The sequence below is a fragment of the Talpa occidentalis genome, unplaced genomic scaffold (assembly GCF_014898055.3).
Source record: "Talpa occidentalis isolate TD23 unplaced genomic scaffold, MPIMG_talOcc4v2.1 talOcc4.14, whole genome shotgun sequence".
NCBI lineage: Eukaryota > Metazoa > Chordata > Mammalia > Eulipotyphla > Talpidae > Talpa > Talpa occidentalis.
This window is the reverse complement of record NW_023601433.1, coordinates 73,931,347-73,944,461: the sequence shown is the minus strand read 5'-3', so window position 1 is coordinate 73,944,461 and position 13,115 is coordinate 73,931,347. Positions and strand designations below refer to the sequence as shown.

The window sequence follows — 13,115 nt, the reverse complement described above, 5'->3', positions numbered from 1 at the left end:
ATCATTTTGCCATAACCAGCAGGCAGTTTCTTCACAAATCACTCGACTCTGGTAGCCATTATCATCCCAACTGCTCCCTATTAACTAACCCAGCCCCTTAAGGCCATGAGAATAAGAGAAATAGAATTCTTTTTCTTTTTCTAATTCTCTAAGTACTGCTCATACCATGTTTAGATATCGTGCTATAGTTTACAAAGCTTATTGATATAGGCTATTGTTTCTCAGACCATTTCTTTGTGATTATATTACATATATATCTCATCATAATCTGACCTTACTTTTTTTTCAATTGAAGTAACATTGCACTATAACATTATGTAACTTAACAGGTGTTCACACTGAGACTCAGCATGTGTATATACTACATTCAGGTCACCGCTAAGAGCCCAAGTCTATCCTTCACCATAGCATTGTCCCCTTTTTCCTTATTTATCTTTCTTCCCTTATGGTAACCACTAATTGGCCTTAATAATTCAAAGTTTACTTTTGTTTTAATTAATTCATATGTTTATTTGTTTTCTTTATATGCCACATATGAATGAAATCATATGGTTCTTGTCTTTTTCTGTAACCAGATCTTATTAATAAGAAAACAAAGAAACCCACCATTAGCAATTAGTAAAAAAGATATAAAGTGATCATCTCAAAGATACTCTGCTAAATGAAGTGGCATTTTACATTGATTGATTTAAATCAATTGATTTAAAGTTCAGTGCCTTACTTTTATAATATCTTCCAGATACTTACCCAGCTTCCTGTAGGATGGTATATAGTTGGGGAGGCTGAGGAGCTAGCAAGGAGACCAGTGTCTTTGGTGGCAGCGGTATACAAAAAACCTGAACTTTTGTGACTTCTGTCTCTGAAGGTCTCCCTTTGCTTACTTCCTCTTAATATCTTAGCAACCAACTAGTGATCATATTCACTTAAAAGTCACTGCAATGAAATCCAAAAACTCTGAGAGGGGGAAAAAACTCAATGCATAGGCATACCTGTGGGAGAAAGTGCTTAGAGGGTGATGTGGCCAGCATGCTGTTCTTCCCAGCTCTGGCTCTGTTCACAACTCTGGACTCATGGGTAGAGATTTTGACCCTCATTTTGGAAATGCAGAAGCTGAGTAGAGAGTAATTGATTCATTTCCTCTCAGGATGCCCCAAAATTTGAAATCTGTAAGTTTTCCCTTTAGATAAAAGATAGGTTCTGAAAATTTCTTAATCCTTCTAGCTGGGATGTTGGTGACAACCTAGGGACGTGACCAGATCCAGTCCCCAGGATTATTACTTCTTTTGTTAAATGAGTTTCAAAAATCCTCTCAGTAATTTTTTAAACTAAAGATTATGCATTGGTCATAGAAAAACACTTGAAGTACAGATAAGCAAAACAAAAACAAAACTCTCAATTCTAATACCCAAACATACTGCTAATATTTAAATAATTTTTAATGCGATATGTATGTTAAATTGTGTATATACACATCCTGTTAATATTTTTATTAAAGTGTATTGTTTCATGTCCAACCCCATTGTAATGTTTTTCCATGTCAATAAACTATCTCATGATTTTTAATGGCACCATCATGTTTCATTGTATAACATGCCATGATTTACTTATTTGTGAATTGTGAAATACTTTACTCAAGCAAGAAAATATATGGAAGAATTGCCATAGTTTATTTAATCTCTCCTACCTTCAGAACGCCCTTTCCTAGAAGTATATAGTAATTTCAGTAACTAGTATTTGAATTGCCCTTACAGTTTATAATGCACTTGCACAAACATTATTTCACTTGACCTGCATTACTACCCTCCAAGGTTGGTATCAAGGGTCTGATTTTCTTCACTTATAGATTAACTAAAAAAAAACTCATAGAGGCTAACTGTATCCATTACCCTAAGTCCAGTTCTATCAAAGTGATGGCTGACCCAGAGAGTAGCTCCGGTCAGGGCAGAACTCCACAGCAGGCAGGCCAGGAGGTCCAGGAGGGCAGCCTCCACTGGCTCCATGTTCCCCACCCCTACCTGCTTGTGTTTTGTATATTCACATTTGCTTCATGACTCTCTCCCATGTGACCCTAAGTGCTGTCTGAGGGCAAACTCATGTCTTCATTTCTCTCTCTACCCTTTGCTCACTACAAGGACCAGTACACAGTAAATAAATTTCCTGGGTAAGTGAATACATGAATGTAGGGTGTCACAGAGAGCAAAGTAAATTGCAGATTCTTAGTGCCTCTGTTTTCATTTCAAACATTGTCTAGTCAAGAACCCATCTTGATACTTTGAGTTTTTATATTCATGTAGGTTTTGGTCACCAATGAAAAGCCCAAGCATTGTTGCATACCGGAAAGCGTGTTCAAAACCAAGGGCTAGGAGAAACCTGTTTTGCAGTCTAGATTCCAGGGCTTCCCACCCCATCACAAATGGCATGAACCAGGCCTCCTTTAAAGCCACCTCCCAAGTTACTTTTATGATACCCCTTATTTGGAACTGCTTCATATTTATGATATATCTCATTTTGAACTGCTTGTAAAGATAATAACTTAGTTTAACAGCTATAGAATAGTTTATGAGGGTTTGAAGAGCTACTATTGTTGACTGTAAAAACAACATAGCAGAATTGCTAGAGATTTTGGAGTAAAAATCATTCAAATCCCATCACCTAACAAAATAACTGGTTTTTTTTTTTGCCTTATCCTCTCAAGGTCTTGTCTGCCTGCACACATTAATTTTCTGGTTGTTGCCACAGGGATTGCTGCAGTATTGTTTCCTTCTTTTTCCATTTAACATTATTACAGGGATTTTTTTTTCCATTTTTTTATTTTGCACAGACTTCTTAATTATCCTTTTAATGAATTCGTAATCCTCTATTGAGTTGATACGCCAAAATGTACTAACACAGTCCCCCAGTGTTTGCCATTAAAATGCTTCTGATTTTCACTCATCTATAATGCTGCATTGAGGATTGTTATTTGTATAGCTTTTGCATTTGTCAGATGAGTTCCTTGGGATACATTCCCATAAATAAGATTGCAGGGTCTGAGCAAGACTATGTCTGTGGTTCTTGCCACACTGCTTCTCCAAAGGCTGTTCCAGGTTATGTCCAGCAGTTGATGTGTTAACCAACTTAAAGGCAACTTTATCAGTATAGGGCATTGCTTAAATTTTTGTTTGCTAATTTAGTAGAAGTAAGATGGTACTTCATGGTTGCTTTATTTTGCATTTCCTTGTTTATTAAAAGAAATTAGCATTTTTCCCCTGTGGTTACCCTTGTATTTCCTTGAATGTGAATGGTCTGCTCACACTTAACTATTCTTTGCCTATTTTGGTAAATTGAGATTTTTACTCACAACAGTTACTGAATTTTTTCACAGACGTATGATATGTTTTTCCGTGTTGTGTGTTTGCTTTTTAATTTTAGATATATATTTCTAGTGCTAAATTACAAAATTTAGTTTTGTACTCAAATCTGTCAGTGTTTTTTTCTGTTACTTCAAAGCTTAGAAAACTATCCCCCTCAGGAGAATATTTAATTCTACCTTCTGTTATTTTAAATTCTTTAATTCATTTGGATTGTATTTGAGTATAAATAGAGTTGCAAATTACATTTTTTAAGATTGCTAATCAGTTATTTCAACCTTTTTCTTTTATCCTCTTTCTCAGGAATCATACACCAGATGAAAGGCGATTATGATACTGCACTGAAACTCCACAAGACACACTTGTGCATCGCCCAGGAGCTTAGTGATTATGCCGCTCAGGGCCGTGCCTATGGGAATATGGGCAATGCCTACAATGCCCTGGGCATGTATGACCAGGCAGTCAAGTACCACAGACAAGAACTTCAGATCTCCATGGAAGTTAATGACCGTGCCTCACAGGCCTCCACACACGGGAACCTTGCTGTGGCCTACCAGGCCCTTGGGGCCCATGACCGGGCCCTGCAGCATTACCAAAACCATCTGAACATCGCCCGGGAGCTGCGTGACATCCAGAGCGAAGCCCGTGCCCTCAGCAACTTGGGCAACTTCCATTGTTCTCGGGGGGAATATGTCCAGGCTGCTCCCTATTATGAACAGTACCTTCGGCTCGCTCCTGACCTTCAAGACATGGAAGGAGAGGGGAAGGTCTGCCACAATCTTGGCTATGCCCATTACTGCCTTGGAAATTACCAGGAAGCAGTAAAATACTATGAGCAGGATCTGGCACTGGCCAAAGACCTTCACGACAAATTGAGCCAAGCAAAAGCTTACTGCAACTTAGGCCTAGCATTCAAGGCTCTACTGAATTTTAGCAAAGCTGAAGAGTGTCAGAAGTACCTATTGTCCCTAGCCCAGTCCCTGAATAATTCCCAGGCTAAATTTCGAGCCCTTGGGAACCTTGGTGATATATTCATCTGTAAAAAAGACATAAATGGTGCGATAAAATTCTATGAGCAACAGCTGGGCCTAGCTCATCATGTAAAGGACAGAAGACTGGAGGCCAGTGCATATGCAGCCCTGGGCACTGCATATCGGATGATCCAGAAACATGACAAGGCCTTGGGTTATCACACACAGGAACTGGAGGTATATCAGGAGCTGAGTGACTTGCCAGGGGAGTGCCGAGCTCATGGGCACCTGGCTGCTGTCTACATGGCCCTTGGAAAATACACGATGGCATTCAAGTGTTATGAAGAACAGTTGGATCTAGGACAGAAGCTGAAGGACCCAAGTCTAGAAGCTCAGGTCTATGGCAACATGGGCATCACAAAAATGAACATGAACGTGATGGAAGAGGCCATTGGCTACTTTGAACAGCAGTTGGCCATGCTGCAGCAGTTAAGTGGAAATGAATCTGTGCTTGACCGGGGCCGGGCCTACGGAAACCTGGGGGATTGCTATGAGGCCCTGGGGGACTATGAGGAGGCTATCAAGTACTATGAACAGTATTTATCTGTTGCCCAGAGTCTGAATCGCATGCAAGACCAAGCCAAGGCTTACCGGGGCCTAGGAAATGGACACAGGTAAAAATGACACAGTAGGATGTGGTGGATAAACCTATACAAAGAGCAGTTGTGACTTTGTAATAGGAACCTAACGTTCTGTCTTCATGACAGTTTGTTAACTACAAATCATTTTCATACATATTTCATTTGGTTCTTCTGATGATTCTGTGAATTTCGTAGATGATATTTTTTACACTATGCTATGGAGGAAGAAACTAAGCCCAAGATGTGTCAAGTTACACAGATCACACAGCTTAAAAGGGACAGCCTAGGGTCAAATCCAGGGCTCTCTGACTCCAAATTCAGTGACTTTTTTACTATATCCTAATGAGCAGGATCAAAGAGATCATAGGAATGGGGGAAGATGAGCAAACCCATTTAACTGACCTTTTCAGAACACTTCCCACAACATTTCAAGGTGTTTGTTAATATTATGCCTACACCTACCAATTATGTGGACCCCATTTTGTTGCTTTTTGGGAAAGCCACCTCATAATGGTGGGAGTGAATAAACATGTACATCATCATGCTGGGCACCTTACACAGTCTTTTGCTTAATATTTATGACAATCCTGTATTACTGTACATTTATTATCATCTGCTATGGGATGTAGGATTTACTGTAATCCAGAAACTAAGGCTTAAGGAAAGGAATTCACATGCCCCAACTGGTTTGGTCTGCTGCCAAAATCCATGCTCTTCCCACTTTTATCATGTCATCTCTTAACAGCACAAAAAGACACACTGTTGGGCCAAGGTGCTTTTCTTCTGAATGTGGGGAACCCAAGAAAGTGACTGTGTCTGCAGAATATACGGCCCTTCCAGATAGGCAGAGGATTAGGGCTCCTGGAGTGGAGGAAGGGCTAGGGTCAAACTAAATCATCACCCACAGAGTGCTCTGAGAAGCTCAGGGTGAAGGATTTATAGCTATTGTAAAGTGATTTCAAAAACATAGTCTAAGCGGTAGTGGAAATTGGGAGGCCTGAAGAACCAAACAGTTCACTTGCTATCATTGTGCCTATTAATATATTTTATGTTTCCTCTGGGGTGTATATCCCATTGAATCTTAAGCTCTTGGGAAGGTCACTAAGGGATGACTTTTGAATTGCTTTCCAGATTATGAAATTCCCCTGTATCTCACTCTAAGGGCACATGATAGATTTTAGCTAGAAGAGGAGTTAAGAGCTTCTATAGTAAGTGACAGTGACAAATGTTTTTCATTTTCTCAGGGGCTTTAGCATGTCTGCACCTGCACAAAATAATATCATTGCTTTTCTGTCTACATCCCCACAGGGCAATGGGGAGCTTGCAGCAAGCCCTTGTGTGCTTTGAAAAGAGGCTCGTGGTTGCCCATGAGCTTGGGGAGGCCTTTAATAAAGCCCAGGCCTATGGAGAGCTGGGAAGTCTGCACAGCCAATTAGGGAATTACGAACAAGCCATTTCCTGCCTTGAACGCCAGCTGAACATTGCTAGAGAGATGAAAGACCGAGCCCTGGAGAGTGATGCAGCCTGTGGCCTGGGGGGCGTTTACCAGCAGATGGGGGAATATGATACAGCCCTGCAATACCACCAGCTCGATCTGCAGATTGCAGAGGAAACCAACAACCCCACATGTCAGGGTCGAGCCTATGGGAACCTAGGACTGACGTATGAATCTCTGGGCACCTTTGAGAGGGCAGTAGTCTATCAAGAACAGCACTTGAGCATTGCTGCACAGATGAATGACTTGGTGGCCAAGACGGTGTCGTATAGTAGCCTTGGAAGGACCCATCATGCTTTGCAGAACTATTCCCAGGCAGTCATGTACTTACAGGAAGGTAAGTGAAAAGGTCCCTTGTAGTCTCTTGTTCTACTCTGAGATTAAGTTCAGAGTCCACTCAGGAGGGGGTATGCATAGTCTGAGTGGCCACATCTGCCTAGAAGGAAGATCTTAGAGGCCACATGATCACTGCCACTTTAGTACAGTGGTCCCTGCTGCATGTCTCTTGCTAGTACTATGGCCTTCCATCTTCCATCCAGAATGTCTTACCCAGGTTGTCTTCCTCTGCTAGCCAGCTGCCCAGGGAGCTGATGCTATCCTTGCTTTTCAGAGCCCTGTATTGAGTAAATAACACATTCTTACACATGATGAATCAAGTAAGTAGATATCTAAGCACATAAAATATAAGGACCTAAATCAGAAAAAATACCCATTTGTTTCAAGTCCCTCTAAAAAGATCTTAACTCTGTCAAAACTATGAGGAAGTTAGTTCTGGTGTAGTATCCGAGGTCTAGTCCAGAAGCATCAGTCTGAGGGTCACTTGGGCAGTTAGCCAGACTTCCTTTCCAATGCTCATTACCCACAGTGCTCTCCTGGTGCCATGGTGCCATGGTAGTCTTGTTCCAGGCAGGCCCAGAAAGTGACTGCTTCTCCTCCTCTTCTGCTGTCAGCGCCCATGCAGTTCAGTCCTTGGACACATCCTTCCTCACGAGGCAGAAGTTGCACAGCAGTGTTTTACCCTCCACCTCTTAACACTGGGATGGGATTTTCTGCTCTGGAAAGCCCTTCCCCTCACATGGTCACATGCATCCTCCAGTTCTGGGAGGGTAAAATGGCAGCTGTTAAGTTCTTGGCTCTTTGTATATAGAACTTATTTAATTGGATTTAATTCTCACAGTAACTTTGAGGGATGTATCGTTTGATTCCCGTTTTCAACTAAGTGACCTAAGGCTCGGAGAATTACAGTGGCTTGATCCCGACCGTGTGATCAGTCAGTGGGGGAGTGGGGCTCAGCCTAGGCTTTCTGACCCCAGGAATCACATGAGACCATATGTGGAGTTTCTAACCTCACAAGAACAGAGCAAGGATGTGACAGTCATATCCCCTTCACTTCTGAAGCCCAGCTGGGAAGCCAGGAGAGAGGGAGACAGGAAACAAAGTGGAGACTGGGCCAGAGGCTGATGGTTGACTTTCCTGCAGATGAGGATTGCTCTGGCCTGCAAATGAGAGACTGGGGGCCACTGCCCTGACTTTATGTGACCCCTGCTTAGTGGGAACTCTGCCACAGTGCATTCAATATGCTCTGGTTTCCTGAAACTTGACTGTGGTAAAATTCCAACAGACTGGGGGTGGTTTTTAGTTAATTTGTGAAAACTATTAAATTTAAATTCCACAAAGCAGCTACTTTGCTTGAGACGTTATAGCATAGTTCTATATTAATGGAAAACTTAATTTCATTTTTTCTTGTAATTTTAAGTTTTGTAGCTATCTAAAATCTTACTGTATCATCTCCACAGTGTTTGTTTTGTGTATGTGCCCCGCCAGAGAGCCTAGATTGTCTTTTGGGCCAAAGCAGACACCCCTTGTCATGAGCACTGAGTTGGTACAAGTGCAGGACACCTGGAAGACCCTTTCTGAGAGCTTTAAGTTGGGGCTACACCCTTTTACAGTGAGTCAGAAATCAGCTTGCTGCTCATTCTCCTGACTTTTAGAAGGGCCTATGGGTCATCCTCAGTTGACCCCAGTGCAATAGGATCTCACAAGAGAGCCTGGTCTGAGTCTTTTTAACAAGTTCTCCCAGTGATTTGTATTGGGAACCTAGAGCAATATAGCGACTTACTTTGAGTTAAGCAACCAGTTCCTGGCATACCAGGCTTCAGGAGGGCTGGACTGGGTGTGTCTAGCTCCTAAGAGGCAGAAGCAGGTAGAAGTTGGGGCAAGACTGATACCGTGTCTGCCCAATGTGCTTTTAGCTCTTTGCTGCCATCAGCCAGGATGTGTCCTACATGCTGTGGGTCCAGCAGGAAACAAAACAAAGTCCCTGCTCCCACAGACCATACCTTCTAAGGTGGGTTTACCTTAACTAATTTTACCTCTTATTCATAGATTCAGACCAAACAGGGATAGATTTATTGAAGAATGAATATAGTTAGCTTGCTGAAAATTAAAGCAACTAGTATCAACCAAGAACCCCTTCTTTCATTTGTGTTTCTGTTCTATGAGGTGTTTTAAAATATCAATAACTTGCAATTATTATTTTTGTTATCCAGTAACATGATTTAAACTTAAAATGCTACTTGTAATTTTCTGTATTATGTACATTTTTAAAGGCATAACATTTTATAAGCTTGAACCTGAGTATCGATTTTATTAGTCTCTTATCTGACTCAATTCTTTTTCAAAAGTGTGAAATTGCATAGGCCCAGCATGCCAAGAGGCAGGCTCCCATCCACCTTGAATTAGATTAAGAAAAATAAGACCTTCCTTTGTGAGCACAGTCATGGTGTGGGAGTCTTTATGCTGTCTTCTGCATGAGCTGACTCCTGTGTACAGAGAGCTAGATAATGAGAGCAGAGTGATGCAGAGAACTGCTTAGTGGCCAATACAGTAAGTGATTGCCCTCATACTTGGTTCCCACAAAACCCTGGAGGTTGCTGGTGTCCTGAAATCCAGAAGCTTGCTGTGGGTAAGTGACCCAAACTGCAGGTGCCTATCTGAAGGCCATTAGAACTAGGAGAGTCTCATTTAAGTTTTCCAACTCATAATAGCACTTCTTCGGCAACCCCGCTGAGGTACATCAAAGTCTCGGCCTTAAAGGAAACACAGATTGGGCGTGAAATGTGTCAGGAGCATCAGTAACAGAGGCAGGGGCAGGCAATGTGAGCATTCTTCTGTCAGGAGGACATCATATATGTCTCCCATTAATGCAGATAGGATGCTGTGCGTGTGAGATTGGGAAAAGTATTAGCTTCTGTGCTGGACTTTATAACCATCAGGAAAAGCTTTTGCCAGCCAAAGAATTGGTTAGATAAATTTATAGTCCAGGAGTTTTCATTTGCAAAGCTAGGGATTTCACATCTGGGAGGGCAGCCAGGTTAGGTTTCATTTGTTTCAGTGTTTCTGCCTCCCCTGCAAACCTGTCTCCTGCTGATACTCATCACCTGAACTCTTGCTGGGGCAGCTTGGAGTGCCTTTGAAAGGTCACTACCAACATAGAATTTGAAGAGGATGCTTATTCTGCCTTGGCTGATTCTACTCTTGCCCTGCATTTCATCTAACTGTGCTAACATTCTATTTATATACCTTAGGTTGAATTAACCTCTAGAACTCTTTGGCAGAGTGGAATCTATGTTTTCTAAAAATTCTATCCGCTCTTAAAATTTCTCTGATTTCAGGTTTAAGGTTAGCTGAGCAACTGGGCCGAAGAGAAGATGAAGCCAAAATTCGCCATGGTCTTGGTCTTTCTCTTTGGGCTAGTGGGAACCTGGAGGAGGCCCAACACCAGGTGAGCAGAACCCTGCCCCAAGTAGATTTTGTTTCCAGAAGCATGAGGTCTTCCATGACCAAGTAATAATGTCATTTTCCAAAAGAGGATAACTTTTACCTTTGGGTTGATAGACATATTTTCAACTTGCATCAGCCAGCATGTGTTGAACTGTAGTAAAGATTCTTGTTCTCTTATATAATAGATTCCTTGATAATTTCTTTGGAATTCTTGTGTTATGTATTGTGTTCTTCATTAAACTTAATATGAATTTGTACATATTTTATGATAGACTGAATTTAATGACTGAATCCATGTCTGAATTTAATGTCTTTGTAGGTTTCTAAATGTATCAATAAGTCTCTCTCCTCCATACACACACACATTCATGTTCCATTTAGTGCATGTAGTTGAAGAGAAGTCCCTGTCGTGCTGGCTGTGGAGATTGGAGAGTTCCTAGAGTTACGACTTCCTCTCTTAGGTTGGAGGAGCTGTGGGATGTCGTTTCAAAGCAGTCTCAAAGTGTGTAGGCCACATAGAAGGAGGTCCTGTGGGGGACTTTGTGCGAGGCAGAGGGGCAAGGGCCAGGGGAAAAGCTCCTACCAGAGTTGCTCACAGGAATTGAGACCACAACAGGACTGAATTTGTGCCATAATTTCCTGGAATGTTGTGGTATTTTACTTTGTAAACTATTAAAAGAAGGATTGGAGCATGACTGTGGCAAATTACAGACACTTGATAAGAAGAGAGTGCTTTTGTTTGTTTTAATCAAAATCAGCACTGCATTGGGCCTCCCCAGTGGCGCAGCGGTTGAGCGCTGGGTTGCGAAGCTGCCCGCGATCTCTGCGGTGCCGGTTCGATCCCCGGCTGCTCCCTGGCCACCGGAGGAGGGTCACATGGCGCGCAGACCTCTCCTGCCGCCCGCTGCTCCCCTCAGCAGTGTACTTCGGTCCTTCTGCCTGCTCTGCACCCCGCTCTGGCTCTGGTGAATTCTCTCACCCTCCCGCGCTTCTGACTGTACCCAGTGCATGTATAAACAAACAAACAAACAAGCAAACAAATAAATAAATAACATGCCTCTATAAAAAAAAAAAATCAGCACTGCATTAATAGCTGGATTAGTGGCTGCTTTCTTTTCTAATTTTCAGACTGTAACCCTGATTTACAGAATTACTTCTCTAATGTCCTGATTTTAAAAATTAAAGTTTGTGTGACACAGTATTTACAATTTCCTAAGTATTTTTACTCACTGAATTTATTCCTCAGATAATCCCATGAGGTAGGATGTTAGCCATTCCCTTTATAGAGGAGAGTGTGAGACTCTATATCTTGCCAAAAGTCATTCATTAAACTGGTGCAGAGTTGAGAATACATCCCTCTCTCCCAGTTTCTTAGTCTTAGAATTCTATTTTTAAAATGTATGTGAACTTAAAATTTGGTCATGTATTTTCAACATATAAATATCAGGGGGGAAAATTCTGGTCTCACTGATACAGAAACCATGGCTGCAGTGGGACTGTGTCTCTTTTCAAACGTTCAGTGTCTGGTCTCGAGGATGTGCCTGTAACTGGGTGTGACTTCTGTGCAGCTGGTCCAGTGAAAACCTGACCCTAGGACACTGCTGTGGAGAGCAATATTTGACTGCCCTCTGTGGCACTGGATTGCTGGCATAGAGCTATGCTCTGAGAAGGTGGCCGCCTTCATCTCATTTCTCCCCAGCCTTGTCTATTTCTAGCCTACCTTCACCACACCTGTTCTTACTCCTGTCCTTCCACACCATGAGGCATAGGGTAGTGATTAGAGGCTTTTGATTTTGTTTTAATAAAAAATCAGCACTTGACTGAATTGATATCTGACTTTTTTTACACTATTTCAGACTTTATAAGCTTATAACCCCTGTGTTTTAGATCAAGAAATGTTTACATGAACTCTAATTTACTGGGTATAGTAAAATGCCTTTACCGATCTACAAAGACCTACATGGAAATAAAGATTCAGTCTTTAAAAAAGTTTTTTTTAAAGATTTATTTATTCATTTTACACAAAACCGGGGTACAGGCCAGATGTGCAGGAGGGTGAGAGGATTCAGCAGAGACAGAGCAGGGAACAGAACAGGCAGACTGATGAAATACACTGCTGAGGGGAGCAGTGGGTACGACAGGAGAGGTCTGCCATGCCATGTGGGACCCTCACCGGCCGCCTGGGATTGAACCCGTCCTACAGAGGCTGCGGACAGCTTCACAGCGCAGCGCCAAACCGCCTGCACCACCAGGGGAGGCCCTTTAAGAAAAAGTTTTTAGGGCCTCCCCTGGTGGTGTAGCGGTTGAGCGCTGGGCTGCGAAGCTGCCGCAACCTCTGTGGCACGGGTTCGATCTGGTGAGGGTCCCACATGGCGCGCAGACCTCTCTTGCCGCGCTCGCTGCTCCCCTTAGCAGTGTATTTCGTCGGTCTGCCTGTTCTGTTCCCTGCTCTGGCTCTGGTGAATTCTCCCACCCTCCTGTGCTTCTGACTGTACCCAGTGCTTGTATAAATAAATAAATAAATCTTTAAAACAAACAAATAAATAAATAAAAAGTTTTTAGGTTGTGCACTAAGATGTGAACAATATTGTCTCTTGTCAGGAAAGAGCTGAATAGTGGTTTTGGGGGAACAAATAATAACTTTTTCCCTTACTTGCAGCTCTACAGAGCATCAGCCTTGTTTGAAACAATCCGACATGAGGCACAACTGAGCACAGACTACAAACTCTCCCTCTTTGACCTGCAGACGTCGTCCTATCAGGCCTTGCAGCGGGTGCTTGTCAGTCTAGGTGAGGACAGCTGGGGCTTCCCTTTTGGTGTGTGTTCCCTTGTGTCTGAGTCTTTTTCAGCCATCATGGTGATGAAATGTACTTCA

General features: G+C 42.4%; 1 protein-coding gene and 1 long non-coding RNA gene across 4 annotated transcripts in view; one reads left to right on the top strand and one right to left on the bottom strand.

Annotated features, from left to right (window-relative positions):
• The window catches only part of TTC28 (tetratricopeptide repeat domain 28), a 539,739-nt gene that overhangs the window by 438,289 nt on the left and 88,335 nt on the right, over positions 1-13,115 (top strand). For both annotated transcript variants that reach the window (XM_054695213.1, XM_054695214.1), the window contains 4 exons: positions 3,654-4,995; positions 6,271-6,794; positions 10,132-10,241; positions 12,900-13,029. In XM_054695213.1, coding sequence (XP_054551188.1) covers positions 3,654-4,995; positions 6,271-6,794; positions 10,132-10,241; positions 12,900-13,029 — 2,106 coding nt within the window. The remainder of the gene's footprint in view (positions 1-3,653; positions 4,996-6,270; positions 6,795-10,131; positions 10,242-12,899; positions 13,030-13,115) is intronic.
• The window catches only part of LOC119244805 (uncharacterized), an 80,429-nt gene that overhangs the window by 37,162 nt on the left and 30,152 nt on the right, over positions 1-13,115 (bottom strand). For both annotated transcript variants that reach the window (XR_008551861.1, XR_005125144.2), the window contains one exon: positions 7,007-7,071. This is a non-coding gene — a long non-coding RNA (uncharacterized LOC119244805). The remainder of the gene's footprint in view (positions 1-7,006; positions 7,072-13,115) is intronic.